General features: G+C 31.7%; 1 protein-coding gene across 1 annotated transcript; it reads right to left on the minus strand.

Moving 5' to 3' along the window:
• Positions 1-1,281: 1,281 nt before the first annotated feature.
• Positions 1,282-8,600, minus strand: LOC107421307 (uncharacterized). The gene is made up of 5 exons (XM_016030525.4): positions 8,331-8,600; positions 5,608-8,148; positions 3,607-5,391; positions 2,554-2,809; positions 1,282-2,445 (listed from the first exon to the last, which is right to left on the minus strand). The coding sequence occupies exons 2-5, from the start codon at positions 8,062-8,064 to the stop codon at positions 1,877-1,879; spliced, it is 5,067 nt and encodes a 1,688-aa protein (XP_015886011.2). The 5' UTR covers positions 8,065-8,148; positions 8,331-8,600; the 3' UTR covers positions 1,282-1,876.
• Between the last annotated feature and the right edge of the window lie 10,336 nt (positions 8,601-18,936).

The raw sequence follows: 18,936 nt of genomic DNA on the forward strand, positions 1-18,936 counted from the left end.
TTTATTACAAAACTATATATTTTATTAATTGTTATTCCAAAACCAATATTTATTTTTTATAATTTACACTCTTTATTTTTATTTTTATTTTTATTCCATTTTGTCATTTTTCTGCAATTACTCACTGTTCAATACAAATTGGCGAGTTTTCTCGTTAGATTTACTAATCTTGCATTCGAAATTTTTAACTCAAAGCCCAAAAGTAGACTTGGTATTGATAGATGTCACATCATATCCAACATCCTAAAAAGTCACCAATAAAAGATTTTATTATTTGATACCGTTAATTATCGTAGCATTATCATTATTGAAAAACTGCTTATAATTATATTTTTAAGTTTTAAAACTAGAAACCTAACAATAATACTAGTCATCAAATTTATATTATCAACTCCTTGATATATGTGACATAATCTTACTAGGTTCAATTTCCATGATTTTATGTTAGCATTAATTTGTCAAACGATAACAAACTAGCATATCAATTAGTACCTAAAATTTCGTCTAACATTACTTGAAATCTAACAAGGAAGATTGAACCGTTTTTTGGGTGTTACTCAAACCCATGAATTTCAGGAATGTGAGAGTAAAAAGCATACCATTAGATCGACCTACAACCAATTAAATTGCAACCCCTTTTGCGATGGCCACCTATAGTGACAAATAGAATTATTTAATTATTTAATTATTTAATTATTTATTTATTTATTTATTTGAAGAGTAGATAAAATGTCAGTTGTTTATAATCGGTTAAAACCCAGCAATTTAATCTGCAGAGGTGGCTATAATAGATAGTCTCATTGCCATTTAACCTGCAAAACTAGTGCCATAAAAGCCTCTGCAATCCCTCTACATAAACGAAGACACAGAAAGAAAGATCCACCCCAATATAAAAAATAAATAAATAAAAAAACAATAGAATGAAAGGCCATGTTTTCTTTTTCACCAAAAAGTAAAATATATAAGTAATGCAACTTTTCAACAAGACGAACTCCAGCATAAACCTCTGCGTTGTAGATGAATTTTAACCATGCTTTTTATTTTACTTTTCAAGAAGACAAACTCCAGCATAATCCTCTAATGTAGCTGAGAATGCGAGTGAAAAACAATTTCCAATTTTCTGCCAGTAAAAAGAGAGTATTACCATGCTTTTCATTTTAAGTCTCTTGCATGTAATTTGGTCAGTCAGCTTTAGTACTATACCACCAGACAAATGTAGCAGCATTATTACCAAAAATAAAAAGGTAGCAGTAAACTTTCTAGCTTAGCATACTCCTAGCAGGAAGAGAAACTGTACTGTACCATAACATAGGATTTCTTATCTTTCTCTTTCGTTTTGATCACGTGTCAGTCACATCATGTGATTTTTCAGCAATGCTCAAGTTTTAACAGGAAATAGTAACTCCTATTCAAGTGGTGTTGTATTATTTTTAGGCCAATTGCTTCTTTAATATCGAACACTTAAAAGCTGAGGTTAAGGGGAAAAAGAAGGGAAAAAGAAAAAGAAAAAACAAATTCTGTACAAAGTGACGAGCAGCCAAAATCCCATAAACCCCTAACCTGCAGGATCAGTACACCATTTGCACTGAACTGAGTAGATCTCAAGATGGCCACAAAAAAGAACTTCTATGAACCAGGAAGTCGCTGCGATGAAGCTATAATCTCTTATCACTATACTGCTCATAGCTCTCACATCAAAAGTTCATCACAGAACCCTGGGATAATGACAAGAAGCCGCCAACTCTTGACAAAGTAAAACCAGATTCATTCTAGCAAAAACAATGTCAAATCCATATAAGGAATCTCTTTGGCTCCAGACCAGGCGGAAGAGATAGGCACTTTTCCATTTTAACATTTTATATTCGATTCCATTGCTCTACCCATCACCATTTGAGTCTTCGGTAGAAGCTTTAATTGCTTCAGCAGTCATAAGAGCAACCACAGCCTTGTGAATTGCAAGATCTGCCCGGTAAAGCAATCTCTGAGCTTTCTCTCTTTTTAGCTTAGCCATGTTAAGTGCATGCTGAGCAGCACCAGATGCATCACGCAACTTGAACTCATCAATGTCAGAACTGTCCAACTGTTCAACAAGCAACCTTTGGGACCCCTCTAGTTGGTAATTCCGCCGACCAGGCCACTCAGAAAAGCCCATATTCCACCGATGAACCCCATTTCTATGTCCTACCATTCTATGACTGTACATAGCCATCATCTGAGAATCATTAGAAGATATAATAGCCCCTTGCTTTTTGGACTTACTTCTTTGAAGTTTATGGAGAGGATTCCTATCAAGCCCATCACTGATCATCAACATGCCACCTGCATCCCGTGGCGAAAATACCCTAGGAGATGTCTGAGCCAATGGGGAATCATCTAAATATTCGTAACTATGGCCTGGATACACAACTTTTTCATCACCAAAAGCAAACCCATTCAATCTTCTACCTGAGAAAATAACAGTATTATCAAATTAACATACTAATTTGCAAGCAAAGTGCTACCAAAAAAATTAGTAATTAGTGGATAAGATGCTTCAGGGGTAAAGAAAGTTACCGAAAGAATGATAACCATCCTGCTCTACAAAGGAGGCATTGTTGTGCCCAGTAACTGAGAGCTTCCTTTGTGACCTCTGTTTTGAACCCTTATTGGGAACTTCCAAACCCCGTGGTTTTAGACAAAAAGCAAACATAGGTGGCTTCTCAATTGGTGCGGCTCTCTCCTGGCATCCATTTGGGATGGTGGCATTGATTTTGCTCATAGCTAGCTCCCACTCTTTCACTTGTTGCTGATACCTTTCCCATGACGGTGGCTGAATAAAACATAAAAAGCAATTGGATACATGTCATTAAAACAATAAAAACTAAGGAAGATATTAAGAAACATAAGAAAAGAGTGCATGAAATTACACCAAGGTTACAGAATAGCCAAAGGGGTAAAGAAACCCCCAATCAACACAAAATAATAAATCAGCACAGGAATTTCTTGTTAGAAAAGAAGAAATAACAATTGATCAGCATAAAAATTGCGGCCATGCTAAGCATTGGCCTAGCTGTCTAACAACTTCTAGAAGAGCACAATAAATGAAACAGGCATATAATTAAAACCAAATCCGAGCCCATCAATGAGATTGTATAGCTATTGTACGTGCATATTTGTTTTATGTATTATATAAACACAAATGCAAATTGCCTATGGACTTGAGGGAGAAAGGGATGGCTTCTGATTTTATACAATATATCTCAAGGGCAAATCAGATCAAAATTATTTTCCCCTGCAACTAGAAAAAGGTAAGCAAGAATGCATAGAAATAATGAATTTGAATGCATAGAAGTAATGAATTTGACCTAAATGTATACATGAGAGAAGATTTGAATTTGATGTAAATATAAATATGAGAGAAGAACTGTTTTAAGCATAAAAAGAAATATATATAATTTGTTTCAGTAGAAGAACCTAGTACTTTGCTAAACTGAAACTGAATGCACTGTTACAAACAGGACAATGAGCTTGATTATCTAGATCATACCATCTCAAAATGTTTATTAACACAGTATAAACTGAAAAGTAACAATATAATTCATCACAGAAAAGCAAACCAGAAAGAACCTGGAGATGTCGGATTAAGGGCATTCCATTCTTCTGCCTTTTCTGCAGCCAATGCTCATAAATAGGTTTAATTACATTCATGGGCCCAACTCCAGCCACGAGCTCTTCTATTTCATCTGATGTGAACTGATCCACCTGTCTAGCAAATGCAGCTTTCTCAAACATGTCCATGGTCTTCTCAAAAATCTCTTCAGAGATCTTCCCTAAGCAGCCATTCATGCATTCTGAAGAATTTTCAATGTTCAAAATAAACTGCTCATCATCACTATCCATGTCATATAAGACACGACATGGATCCAAAGCCATCTCAACATCTGTTCCTACATGCCGAAAGTACTTTGAAGAACTGCGAATAAATGCTATTTCTGTTCCATTATCATCACTCTCCTCTATTAAACGGACTCCAGGAATAGGAATGTTTTTAACAGAAGCAGCACGAATGTTCCGATTGTAACATTCTTCATGCATCTCCTTGAAAAGAGCCCACTGACTCCTATCTGGAAACTCCAAAATCCAATCCTTGCCACCTTTCCACATCATTGCATGGGTGAAGCGGTTTGTTGAACCAGGCTGCAAAAATTGATGTGCCTTATATGAATACTTTGTTATCCCGGAGATTTTCACAGAAAGCTTCCATTCATTACGCTCAAAAAGCTCTAACAGAACCTGTGCCCCACACTCCCTCCATCCTCTGTCACCAGCTGTGATTAATACATTAGCATCACAAGACAACAGCTCCAAATTCCTTGGAGGACCTCTGCATACATCTGATAACCTCTTCTCATTAGCTCTCCTAATTCTCTTATTAGCAATCCCTTTTTGTATGCTCTTTTGCTTTGAGTTTAAGTCGTATCCTCCAAATGGCAATGTATATGAGACCTGAGTTCGTGGCTTCTTAGGCCCATTGCTGAAACCATTCTGGAAAGTGTCAGCCTTCCCGTCAGACCACCCATGTGAAAGGTATCCAAAAGATGATGTGCTGCTTCTATTGCGATGCCATGTACTTCTGGGAGCAGTGGGGTTAGGGCTGGGAACAATGCCACCATTATTGCAAGAAAAATCTGTAGGCTGCTGAATGCTATGTAATTCTCCATCCACAGACTTCTCAAATTGGTTACATGGTGGAATTTCAATACTCAGACCATTCAAAAAGGAAGAAGAAGCTGTGTTAGACTTATCTCCATCAATTAAAGGCTTTCGTGACAAATCAAATTGATCCGACTCCAAATGGTTGCTTTGCCATGCCTGTAACTGGACAATGGCATCAGTTCCAGTCGTTTCAGGAAAGATAGAACCAGCAGATCTTTCAGAGACATGAAGATTACCATTTTGGTAATGCTCGGAGGATTTTATGCAGCCCCTGTTACTGCTAACTGAAAAATCAGCCTCCAAATCCGGTTTGGAGCAGGAAAACCATCCATCAGAAGCAGCAGCATCAGCATCACATACAGAACCCTTCAGATTCTCCTCTAAAATAATTCCTGAACCATTGTTAGAACACTTCTCTACGCTAGAGCAGCCGTCAACCATCAAACATCCAGAGTTTTCTGGATTTTCTACTGAATCATGGTCCTGAAAGCTGATACGAGCCAGGCAATGCTCCATAAGCAGCTTGAGATGCAAACTAAGAAAGAAGGTAGGTGCAGCAGTAAAAGAAAGAGCAAGAGGAGGAAGTTTTCTATACATCTCATCGAAACGAGAAGAAGAATGAGATATGTTGACAAAAGCAGACTCTTTGGAACTACCCATGAATTTAACACCCTGTCTGGTTCTCTTCTGCAGACCCTAGTAGGTGCAAAAATTCATTAAGTCAATACCAATCAGAATATACAACATAATGAGAAATATAGACCAACATTAAAGCTAGGTCATAGCAAACATGTTGAACAAAATCAATATGAAAACATAAAAAAAAAAAATTGACTAAAGAAGCAAAATGGATATTTGAAGTTACAAAACCCTATAATTCACCTTCAGTGTGGGAAGAGATTATATAAATACCTTGATAGGGGAGAGCTGCCCACAAAATGTTGTAACTGATGAATGCTTCGATCCATTTTGAAGTGTCTGAATGTTATCATATGTGCATTCCGATAGAGGTAGTTGCTTGGTGAGCAAACAATGGCGCTTTAGCTTATAGTCTAGGTATATCCACTTTGAATTCTTGATTCCAGAGTAGTTGTAGAAAGCAAACACAAGCTGCTTTCTAAGATGTTGGGAACATGTTAACTTAAACCTGATTGAAGTTGCTGGCAATTGCAACTCAACATACCTTCTCTGTTCATTAGGTTGTTGAAATATTGACAATACCAGGAAAACAAAGGCTAAAGCCTGCTCCAAACAACCCTCAAACAATAGAAACCTCAACCCAACTACATTGTCAACAAAAAGCATCTCCAGGTGAACCCTTGGCCATGTTATCATCAGAGCACCATGATGAAACAGCCAAAAAGCACGAAACAACCACAGGTTCTCTGCACCGAAGGAGTCATTCAGAAATGAACGAACAGGATATCTCAGATTAACCTTAAACTTTCCAGATTCAATCAACGGAGAAGTTAGCTTCAGCAGCCCAACATCATCAGTATACCACAGTGTCCTGCTTGGCTCCAATATTTCCGAAAGAACATCCGGTTTTTCCAATTCCCCACTTCCATCACCCTCAGGTGCATAAGAAATAACAGAACCGAGTGGATGTCTAGATCCATGATTACCCTCAGATGTATGAGACAATTCCAAGCATGTTTTGCGAAATCTCCTCCTAAAATAAACAATAGGCGATTTGCTATCTTTGGAGCAACTGGTACTTTCCAAGGCAGACTTCTGCTGTTTTGTAACATCAATTAATTTGTCGGGAAATTCACAATTTCTATTTACTTCACTTCTTCCCTTTCTCAAGGAACCATGCAGGACATTGACAGCTTCATCAGGTAAAATTTGTGGCACAGATTTGAAGGATAGACTGGATGTTTTCTGTTTTTTAACAGCCCTGGAAGGAGATTTGACCCGACGAGTAGACCGAGCCAACCAAGAAATAATGGGCTCTGAATCCATATAGCTGCCCATGCAGCCATCATCCTCTGTAGTCAAGTCTCTCTTTTCCTTTTCTTTTCTGGGCTTCAAGCTTCCTTTTATCTCATCAGGACTACTCTTTTGGACCTTTGGTTTTCTACGCTCCACCTTACCAGGAACTTCACTAGGAAATAGCAAGAGTTTGAACCTCTCATTTTGAAGGTCAATCCATTCCTCATCACGGTCATCATATTTGACATGATGAAGTTTTCTTTCTTTATCATAATCATTCACAAGGCCGTAATACCAACTCTGGTCTAATGGCCAAAACACCTTAATTCTCCGGTTCAGTACCCAATGAGCATCCAAATCACCAAAGAAAACTTCATAAAAATGGCGTCTTTTCCTTGAATGTCCCTTTGCTTTGTGCTGTTTCCTTGGACGCAAAATTCTAGCAGCAGTATCAACTGATGGAGATTCTGATCCAGAGAAAGACTTAGATCCATGACTAACATAATCCTCACCAGTAGATAAAAGAAAAGACAACCCAGTCACAGACTGCAATGCAGTACCCTTGGCATTTGATGGAAATCCAGTACAACTAGGATCAAACCGTGATGAAAGCATCCTTGCAGCGTTTTCTTCAAGATTCTCCTCATCGTCTTCATGCGAAACATTGCCTATCTTACTAGAATTATCAACCAAAGGCTCAGCTACCTTTGCAGCACTTTTACTATTTGGAGCCAAATCTTTTCTTTTACTGCGCTTCCTTTGTGACTTTTTCTTAGATGAATCACAATTGCTAACTGCTAAATGACCAGTTCGGCTGTCTTCTTCTGCCGATTGTCTTGCTGAATTAGACTCATTATTCCTGTTTTCCTTGAAATCATCATAATCTTTCTTACATTCAACATTCCTTGGCTCGGTTCGAGATTCCGACTCATCACCACTTAATTTACTAGTCTGATCAACAAGATTAATTTTTCTATCAGACTGGCCTTGTTGCTTCACCACATCTTCACCTTTGAACTTCTTTCGCCCCACTAAACCCCGCTTACGCTTAGGAATTTGAATAACATTATTATCCAAACTAAGCGATGAAACACTATTAAACCCAATACTGCTTTTTGACTTCTGATTCCCTTCCAACTTCAGGTCCTTCGAATCATACAAAGTGGAGCTCAACGTACTATCATGTACTTTATCTAAACTCTTTTTGCTATTACTATTGACATTCTTCAGACTACTGAGAGACACCTCCTTTATACTCTTCTTTTTCTTCCTATCCCTACTATCATTAACATCATCTGCACTGGTCTTTCTCTTCAAGTTCTTGTTTCGGGTTGCCTCCTTTACAACCTTGGATTTATACAAACTCTTAAGATCCAAAGATCTCGATTTCCTCGGAATTTCAGTGCCATGTGAATTTTCTATTCTATTTTCCATCGACAATCCCTCAATTCAAACACCCAAACAGGGAAACCCCAATTTTCACATTCCATCATACATGCCTCTGAGCATTATTCAGATCTGTAAAAACCAAATCCACACTATATAATCAACCAAAATAATATATCCCTCGGCAAAACCAAAGAAAACCAAGCGATCGCATCCCTTTCATTTTCCCGACTCATTCAAATCATTTTCTCCACAATTTTCAAACAAATAAAGCAAAAGATAAAATCAAATACAACTAAATCACAAATACGTACCTTGACCGAAATGCCGCGCACATTCGATTTCCCTAACGAATCGTGAAGATCACGCACGCGAAGCATGAATTAGGGTTTGAATCCCACCTTTCTGTTATGAAACCCTAATTTGACACCTTGAATTTCGAATTTGATTTTCGAAATTTTCGAAATTCTTTTCCTTTTTTTTTTTTCCTTTTTTTTTTTCTTTTTTTCCTTTTTTTTTTTTTTTTTTTTTACCGTGAAAGACAGACGAATAGCTAGGGTTTCGTTTTTGGTTTTCCAAAGAGAGAGAGTAAGGGTTTAGATCGAAAATAACAAAAAGAAAAAGGAAAAATGAGCAAAATAAAAATGAAAATAGCACGAAAATACAGAAATGTTGCAGATAATGCCACGTGTTAATTTCTTGACGGTTAGATTGAAAAGTCGTGGTGAAGGTTCTATTCTGGTGGTTCAATTTCCACAACAAACGGTTAGACATTAGGCATTTCATAGCCAACGAGGTACAGGTGTACGATCAAGATTTCAAAATAAGACGTCAACGGCTAAGATTCAAATCATGATTTTTGTGGTTTTTGTGATAGTGAAGTAACCTGATATTGATATATTATTATTGTTTGGCAAAAAAAAGAATTTCAATTTTACTTTTCCCTTTTAAGGTTGACAAATTCTCCTTATTTTTCTCTATATTAACAAAAATGCCACGGAGCCCACTGCGTTATGAGGTGCTATAAGAGAATTGAGTCTAATACTCTCTCGAGTATACGAGGAATAAATACTCGCTTAATGTAATGACACGTGGAAGAAAGAACGTAAAGAGCATTACAGCATAAGTCGGCAGTGCATGAATGAGCTTTCAGAAGAGAGTTAGAATAGATTTAATACTCGAGCGCGTCTTGGTAGCTGAGGCTCCGATGCCTAGCAACCGTATTTTGGTGACGTGGTCGAAGAAAAAGAAACAAGAGAAGTCTCTAAGCTGACAGTGCAGTTACACGGGAGACTGTACGGTAGCCAATGGTATTTTACCACGTAAAATTGAGATTTCCCTCCCTTTTCTATCGGATGTTCGTCGAAGGGACTCTTCCCTCCTTTTTTCTATTTTCTCTGCAAAACGACAAAACTTACCTATAATTTAAGAACTTCCAAGCGTTCTCCTCTCGTATTCGCGCTTTTTTTCTGTTTTTCTTTTTCTTTTTAATTGGTTAACATTTATTTTTATATATGCGTATATAAATATATTTGGAAACAATATAGGTTTTAGTTAGACAGTAGTAATATTGAGTCATTAGAATGTTTATCGAACTAATGTGATTATATATTGTAAGTAAAAAATTAAAATATTTTTTTTCTTTTTGATTTTAAGATTTATTCAATTTAAAATTTAAAAATTTAAGAATATTTAATTCAAATTTTAAAAAATCTATACAAATAAAAAAATATTCAATTTATATTTTAATAAATTATATTAAAAATTATTAAAATCCAAGCATATTAAAATATGATTTTAGTACAAATCTTTTCAAAATTCAGCATATTAAACAATTCACTTTGAAATATTTTAAAAAGTAATGAAGTCCATAATATTTTAGATTAGAAATCATAAATAAAAATGTTCATTTGGAATCTTGTCTCCATTCTGAAACTTAATTACATTTTTATAAACACTATAAAGTCCATAAAATTACATAATAATTTATAAATTCATTTAAAATTTATTCTTTTTATTAACTTCATCAGTGATTTTATTAACTTTTGACATTGATCTAGTATATTTAAGAAGTCATAAATTTAAAAAATGCTCACCACAAGAATTGAACAACGTTAAAGAAATGAAGCACCTTCCTTTAAAAATTTATATAGTGTATTTATGAATAAGTAAATATTTAAATAAATAAATAACTCATAAACTATTTAAAAATTATGACATTAATATAACATCAAAATATGGCAAATAAATTTGTTAAATGTAAAATTACTATTATTTTATTAGTTTATTTTGAAATTTAGTTATTTATTTATTCATATTTAATTTTTATAGGTTGGTAATAAATTTAACATAATCCAACTCATAAGAGTACTGCATGTGTAATATTGGTTATCACTAAATTACTTCGTAGTCTCAATATAACAACATAATCATAAAAGATCTCATCATAACGTTAGTTTAGGACTACAAACAATAGTAGAGTTCCCAATTGAACCAAAAATATAAATAAAATACAAAAATATGTTTTAGTCCAAGAAATAAATACATAAAAATAAAAAGATAAGTTCTAGACCCATTCTCAAGGATTAAACTACTGACTATTGCTAACTTCTTACTATGTGTTTGCTAATAACAGCATTAGTAGGAATACAACATAGCCTGAACAGAATTAGGGAAACAAAAAGTGAATATACATATACTCAATGAGTGAATTTAAGCATACTTATAAAATCAATTTAAATTAAATTTTAAAATTTGAAATCATACTTGCAAAGGCTTCATATATAAGGTGCAATGTAATAAGCCACTAGCACATATGAGTTGCACTTGCATATAAGGTACGTACAAGCAACTCACCAATATAGTTTGTTTTGGCTTAATTATTTGTTTGTTTCCTCAAGTTTTGATAACATTTAATATGTTTTGTATGATTTTGTCGAATGAGCTTCAATTTAAAAAAAAAAAAAGAAAAAGAAAAGAAACAAGAATATTTGCTCAATTTATGGAGTTTTGAAACTATTTTGAAATTTTTAAAGCCTAAGGCAAAGCAAGATATGATAATTTTCAAGACATTATCTGGGTTTCTAAGCTAATTTTGAAGTGTCATGCCCCATCTGGATCTATAAAATAATCAAAGAAGGATCCCTAAGACTCATACATTACAAAAATTTTGAACATTTGCTACATAGCTAATTTGTTATTTAATGAGCATTTTTGTCACTTTATTGCACTTAGTAACAAAACTGGATAGTCACATGTTTGTCGTGATAGACCCATCACGTAGCCATTTTGGTGAAAAACTTTATTATTTATTATCAAAAGAATAAGTAACTGTGACAAGATTATCTTTGTCATGGATTAGAGACTTACAATGATATCAGTTTTTATCAAGTACACATTTTTTTTTTATCATTGTTTATATCAATATTGTCACCAATACATATATAAGATTTGGTCAAACTTTAATCAGTAGTGATGATTAGCCACATGCGTGATAATAAACCATTCGTCATAAAATCTTACTGTAGCAAACTGGTATTTATCACTTAAAAATTGAGTGACATATTTAGAGTTTTACACAAAATGATTATTTGACAAATTTCATTTGTCACCCAAACAATAAGTGACATGGTTATAATTTGTCATTTATTATTTTAAATGGTCAATTACGTTCATCACTGCAACTAGCAATGACAACTTATGTATGTTGTAAAACAGTTGTGTGACATGCTTTATATGTCACTTAAAGCATCAGTAACATTTATGTTTTGTGCACATTATTTTTTGATGACAAAGCTATATTGTCACAATGTGCAACACTGATAATAAAATTTAGAAATACTAAATGTGACTATTAAGATTTGCCACAAAATTTTCTTTTTTGGCCTCATGTTTTACATTGCATTTTAGACAAACTATATATTAATAATAAATTATATTTCATTGATAAATATATAACTATATCAACATCCTAATAAACTAATGATTCATATACATTGAAACTAAATTTCATTAACATATAAATACATATTTACATTGCCATCCAAAACAGTTAGCATTCCATTGGTTCTATCTAAAGTTGTTGCCCTAATTAGGTGACATCATATTAAAAGAAATTTTTCATTAAAGCCAATCATGGAGCTGCTTGATTGAAAAATTAATCACTTACATATATTAACTTATTATGTCCATATTCATCCTAACTTTTGAATTAAACAACTAGTAGCTTACATGTTTGTCTATATATACAAACTTAAAATGATGCTAATGTTATAAACTCCAAAAGACAAGCTGTACAGTTCATCATTGAACATAACATATCTGAAACTGTAGAATTAAAACAACAATAATAAACACCAAACACATTCCAAATCATAACAATAACACTTCATATTTAATGGAAAATTACAATTGTGTTGCTTAATAGTGTCATAAATTACTAGGACTACAATACATATAAATTCATTCAAGCATAAGGTTTTCATAGGATCTAATATAAATAATTTCAAGTGACTTACTAATTCATGAAGAAAATTAAGGTTCATAAATTATACTTCTAAATTATGAACTAATTCAACATATACAAATCATTTTATAAAACTTGCACCTTAACCTCATGTCATTCTAGAAGCAATTATCAACAATATATATTTACAAGTTGTAATTTATCAAAGCAGCTAAGTCTACAATTGTACCAACATAACAACCAGCAAATAGAAACATCCATAATTACAATGTACACCATTGAATCCTTGGTTCTTAATCACAAAAGCAACATCCCTATATTTTGTCTCAAAACCAGATGACTTCTATTACATGTTTCACACAAACTAATTAGGTTTAATCTTAATAGACAATATACATTGTCTTACATGTGAGCAAGCATTGTTAAGTTCAATTCTAAGAGAAGTCATGTACAAGTTAGCACTTACTAAACTAAATAAATCTTATGCCATATAAGCAATACTCATATTTAATTAAATTTAAATCCACATTAGCTCACATTAAAGCAGCTTACAATAAGAAACAATATCTCTTTGACTCCATAACAATAATATGTTGTTTAGTAATATATACCTTAAGCATCGTGAGAAACGGTATAATCATATCCAGAAGTCAAACTCATTCCTCTTTCTAGTAAGTCAAATCTCTGATTTGTGCATGTGATGCTATATAAATTTTTTTTTTTCCATTTTAGCTATCTTTACTTCCAAATCTTCGTTCTTTCTTCCCATTTGCTATTCTCTTTCTCTAGCTGCTTTCTCTCTTATTCTTACATTTTCCTCTCTTTTTTTATTTTCTTCAAGCTCTTTTTCCATTTGAGCGCCCATACCACATATGTATCAAGATTTGGGAGGTAAAACCATATCAAATAGGTCTTCCACTGATAAGTTAGGGTATTCATCATGTGCATCTCAGATTGCAATTAGTTTCTCATATACCCACATGATATAAGGCATTAAAATATTTCATTTATTTTTAAGTAAATGTATTTAACATGTAGCAAATACTTACATAGACCTCCTTTGATCTCTCATCCATCCATTTACTCTGATTCATATTGAAATGCATTATATACTACAAATTAAATCGATTAAATGCATGATCATTTTCCGGGTAATCCTATGAAAAATAGACAACTAATGTTTTTTTATACACCTTATGTATACAGTTTTCATTATGCTCAAAGTGCTATGAAGACTATAGTGTACCAAAGCTATAGATTCATGAATTATTCGTAATACAATGATTTGCCCTTTCCAGCTCCTCTATTTTTCTCATTGATATTGCTTCTTTTCTAAAGTTTCGTTGACAACTTAATACTTATTCAATTTGTATAAACAAACTTTATTATTTAATAATTATCAAATAAATTTGTAAGTTTCAACATATATTAAAATAAGTTTTCATATTAATCAAAAAAATATGACATGCTTTCATTTTATTATTGTTTTCATATACTAAATTTATTAGAACATTTTATTACAATAGTGTTAGCTGTAACCTTAATTTAAATTCTCATATTTGAACATTCAATTCTAATATGTAAACGCAGATATGCAAATCAACATTTATCATGTAAGATGCATAAATAATTACATGTAACTAATCATGCTAATCTAGAAATTCTCAAATTTGAATTGTTCAATGCAATATATCCATTTTCCTCTGTTATAGCATAAGGACAACTTTACAATGCCTCCTCTTCTGTTTTAAATTTCTCAAAGTAAACTCTTAATCGATACCTTTAATTTCTAAATGTCCTCTTTATTTTAGCAAGAAAGGTAATATGGGTATATGCTTCCTCTCTAAAATTAAAGGAATTCTATAACAAGTAAGCATTTTAGAATTTATACAACATAATAGTTGGAGTAAACATTCTGTAAATTGGTTACTAGATGAATAAGGCATTTGCATGTATAATAGTTTTTTGTATTAAAAAATACATTTACGTTAAGTCTTTTTAACATGTTATCTATTATTGGTTTGTCAATCACTCTCCATTCTTTGATGTGGGATGGTGTAATATTTCTAACTAAAAATTCAATTTCTGTTGTTAGTTTTTGCAAAAATTCATTAACAATGCGCATGACATATTTTGGGACTGCTACTTGTATATATCCCCCCTATGTTTCTTGTTCACATTTTCAAAATATTTTGTTGATCCACACTTTACTTAAGTAATTATACCTACATATAACATTAAAATCAATGTCTAGATATGGAATGTGACAAACAAAAATAAATAATGCTATAATAATATTTTGTTATCAAATAAAGACAAACTAATATTGATTTCATTTTTACTAAATTGAAGCCAAAATAAGTAATATACTACCATGTTATGTGGCAATAAAAAAAAAAAATTTTAATATACCAATTTTGTGCCTCTAACAGTATTGTTGAATTTATTTTAATAGGCAAAAACTTAATCCAATTGAATGAATTTAAGGAATTTTAAAACAAATTTGTACTTTTAACGCTCATAACCATTTTCATATATTTTAAACAAGATATTTTTTGAGAAGTAAGTACTATGTATCCAACCTGAATTAAAATAATGCTTTGGTATTTAAAAAAAAAAAAGGATGTAGATAATCAAGTAAATAACACTGTTATGATCACATTGTTAGTATAAAAGTATTATAATATGACAACTTTGGACCAATTTAGTAAAGAGTTTAAAAACATCTCTATTCACCATAAATGAGAAAAAAAAAAGAAAAAAAAAAGAAGAGAAGAACAAAAATAGTTTAAAAAAGATCTCCAATCCATGAAAAAGAAAAAAAAGAAAAATAGCCCATGGGATGCAACAAGCAAGCATGTTATCTATGTGCTAAGATGCTAGACACTGATTTTCTATCACTTTAAGAAAACGTTATGGAATCTGATAGCTTCATAAGTTTTTTTAAATACTAGAAAATCATAATTATATTTCATATATATTAAATTTTGATTAAAAAAACACTTATCAAGACCAATTGGCTATTTAAATGATGGAGTTAGATAGTTTTATAATTCACCATCTTAAAATATCTTTTGCCTCAATTGTTGGACCAAAACTCACATCCAAATTATAGCATATGCTGAAAATTTTTGGGCAAAGATAAAGTGATTGATTGTTTTTGTAAAACATGCATCACAGCTTGAAATTTAAGTTTTCGAAACAGATAATTCTAATCATCCATATATTAGTAATATATTTTCCATGTGAATGAAGACACTAATATAAGAAATGCAATAAAAATATAAACAGCATATTAAATTTAAATATCTTGGCCACTGTTAGTGGCATTCATTTCCTATTGGCTAAGGTATGGACTCCATATCTTTGTCCATGGTCTTAAATTATGATTTAGAGTTTTTTCTTGGGCTTCTCCTTCTAAGCACTTTTTCTATTGTTCTTCTACTTGGTTGCATTTTATAAAATAAATATTTGTATTCAAAGTTGTCTTGTATTCCATGTCATGTTGAATAATAAATCATCTACAACTCATATGCATTGAGCAATAAGGGCATATACTTCAATGTTTTCATTGAAAATCCAAATATCAAAGTTTGAATGTCCAACCTTTACTCATCCATATCTCTATAATAGACTCACCACGTATATGAGCATACTAATGCATGAAATGTAATAAAATAGAACCAGCAAATTAAATTTAAGTACCTTGGCCACTATTGATGTTATTGATACCACATCTTTATATTCTGTTTGTCAAGGCATTGACTTCATGGCTTCACCCATGTTCTTGGATTGTGGCTTGTATTTTTTTCTTGGCCTTCTCCTTCTAGGCTCTTCTTCTACAATTCTTTTACCTAATTGCATTATACAAAATAAATATTTTATATTCAAAGTAGTCTCGTATCCCATGTTATGTTTAATAATAAATCATATACAACTTATGTGCATTGAGCAATAAGCACATATACTTCAATCTTGTATTCCATGGGCAAGTTTATGATAAATCATTTAAAACTTGTGCATTGAGCAAATATGCATATGCTGCAAAGTTTGGTTACCTAGGGCTCTACTTTCAATATGAACTTGGATTTGCTGGAATGTTTGATCATGACAATTCTCAATTGATTGATGGACTCTCTGCTAGTTTGTAGGACTTGGTATTTGTGCATTTGATGGTCCAATTGATCGAAGATTTTGTCTCTTCCTTGAACTATACCAAGTTAGCACCACAGATTGTTGAATGCCTTTGCTTTTTCTTATATACAATATTAATAGCATACCATAACTTAACAGCCATAAACTATTTATTTCAAGGTATGAACTAGTTAAATAGAAGAAGTTTGTCAAAGCTTTTTAATTCTTTCTCATTTTACTTTTAACTTTCCTATCAACAAATTACTACTCTACATCATTAATAGTCCAGTAACAAAATGAAATAGTTAATTTCCCTTAAAGAATATGACGGTTGCATACTATTTAAGTGGAAAGATACAACAATCAAATTACATTTGTTTGATAAAAGCAAAGACCAAAAAAATTAATATAAAGTCCAAAAACACATTTGGATGATAAAGGAAAAAAAATTACAATATTCTACTTATAATAAAACAAGTTAGCAATCATGTATAAGATGTCATGCTAATCCGTGCAAAGTAGTTCCATAGCTACATACATCAATAAAAGATGTATACCGTCCTAATTTTTTACCTTTTAAAGTTGTTGCATGCTTTGAAATAGTTGCCTAAGAGCCTGCCACTTTTCCACTGAACAACATCGTAGGAAACTTTATATAACACATCATCAATCCTAAAAAATTAATAGATAAAATTTAAAGTACAATCACATTAATTCAAATCCCAAGCTTGTCATATGAGATATACCTTCATTATGTTGTATTGGTTTCTTTGGAGATAATTCAATTGAATGTTTTTCTCATCGTATAGCTTCTTTGCTACTCAACATGGGAGCCATCTATTTCCAACTCCAGCTGTATAAAAAATGACGTGCATAAGAATTACAATCTCAACTTTTTTTTTATCATGATAGTGCATATAACCAAAAAAATTCACACTGTCTTTGTGTTTGTCCTTCAAGAAGATTTTGCTTATTCATACAAATTTAATTTACATAAATTAACAAATAAGCATATTGTTAATATTAATTTATGATTATTGAACTTTGGAAAAGAAAATATACATATATATATATATATATAACTTTGAATTTTTCTAAAGATAATATATAAAGGTTTTTGATCCTCCATAATAACAATAAGACACATTTTCACGATTTTTTGTGTTTACTCGTAAACGGTGCTGCACGTTAAACAATAACTTTAATTAATTTGAAAATATAATTGTAATAATCATAAAAATAATAAATATTAATCATATATACCAGATATTTTTCATTGATGCTAAAGAAGTCACATAGATAAAGTTAATCATTTTCTTTTAAGCCTACGGGAAGAGTAGCTTGCTTAGTTTCTTCAATTGACTCAAACTCTAAAAAGTAATTATGGAGTCTGTAACAACATTTGCTATATAACTTGCTCATCATATGATTGATATAATTAACATTAAACTTATCTTTTAAGTTTATGTCAAACCTAAACTACAAAATAAATAAACAAAAATCTTTACATTAGTTATAAATAAAAATACGAATTATTGAAATCTACACTATTAATAATTAAAATATTAGTTATAAATAATTAGAAATACCTCTAGAAGGTCTCTGATTTTTTTTCCCTCATTCTTACCAATCGTCATCCATGTATCAACTAGAAGATGAGTATGCTTTCTAAAAAAGATAATCGCACTCACTCGATAATTTATTTGAATTTTTGTCATTCCTAGGCCTCCCTATGTCATAATCAATTTCCACCTTTAACTTCCACATTGTTACAACTATAGTTGCAGTTCCTTTGCCAATAATCTATATTCCTAACCTTTTTGTTTTGGATGGGATGTTGAAATTATTAAATAATAGAAAAGACAATTATGTAAGTAAAATAGAATTAAGAAGAATACGTAGCATAGAGATTTTTTTTTCTAAGAAAAATTTATATAGCAATTTATATTCATACTATAATTAAGTATCATATTGAAGTGATTATATTTTTGCCTAACTTTGCTTTTAATTTTCAATATATAGTTTGATAGATTTTTTAAGATTACTTTAATTATCAATTAAGAACTAATACTCTATGTTTTAAGTGACTATTTAAAAACAAAATTAATATAAATGTAATTTCTTTTCTTAAAAACAGACCATGCAATTTTTAATTTTATTTTTTTAAAAAAAGGCAATAAGTTTAACATACATTAAAATTTAAAAATTCATTATTTATTTTTTAAATTTTTTATGTAATGTTCATATATATAATTTTATAATAAGTTTAACATACAATAAGTTTATAGTTGATATGTATATCTATATATGTGAATTTCAAT

Source organism: Ziziphus jujuba, chromosome 5, assembly GCF_031755915.1.
Source record: "Ziziphus jujuba cultivar Dongzao chromosome 5, ASM3175591v1".
NCBI classification, from domain to species: domain Eukaryota; kingdom Viridiplantae; phylum Streptophyta; class Magnoliopsida; order Rosales; family Rhamnaceae; genus Ziziphus; species Ziziphus jujuba.

Coding starts and splice junctions, on each gene's coding strand:
- LOC107421307 (XM_016030525.4), bottom strand. CDS start 8,064: ATGGAAAATAGAATAGAAAATTCACATGGCACTGAAATTCCGAGGAAA. Junction 2,810..3,606: donor CCTTAATCCGACATCTCCAG/GTTCTTTCTGGT, acceptor TGTTTTATTCAG/CCACCGTCATGGGAAAGGTA. Junction 2,446..2,553: donor GGATGGTTATCATTCTTTCG/GTAACTTTCTTT, acceptor TTATTTTCTCAG/GTAGAAGATTGAATGGGTTT.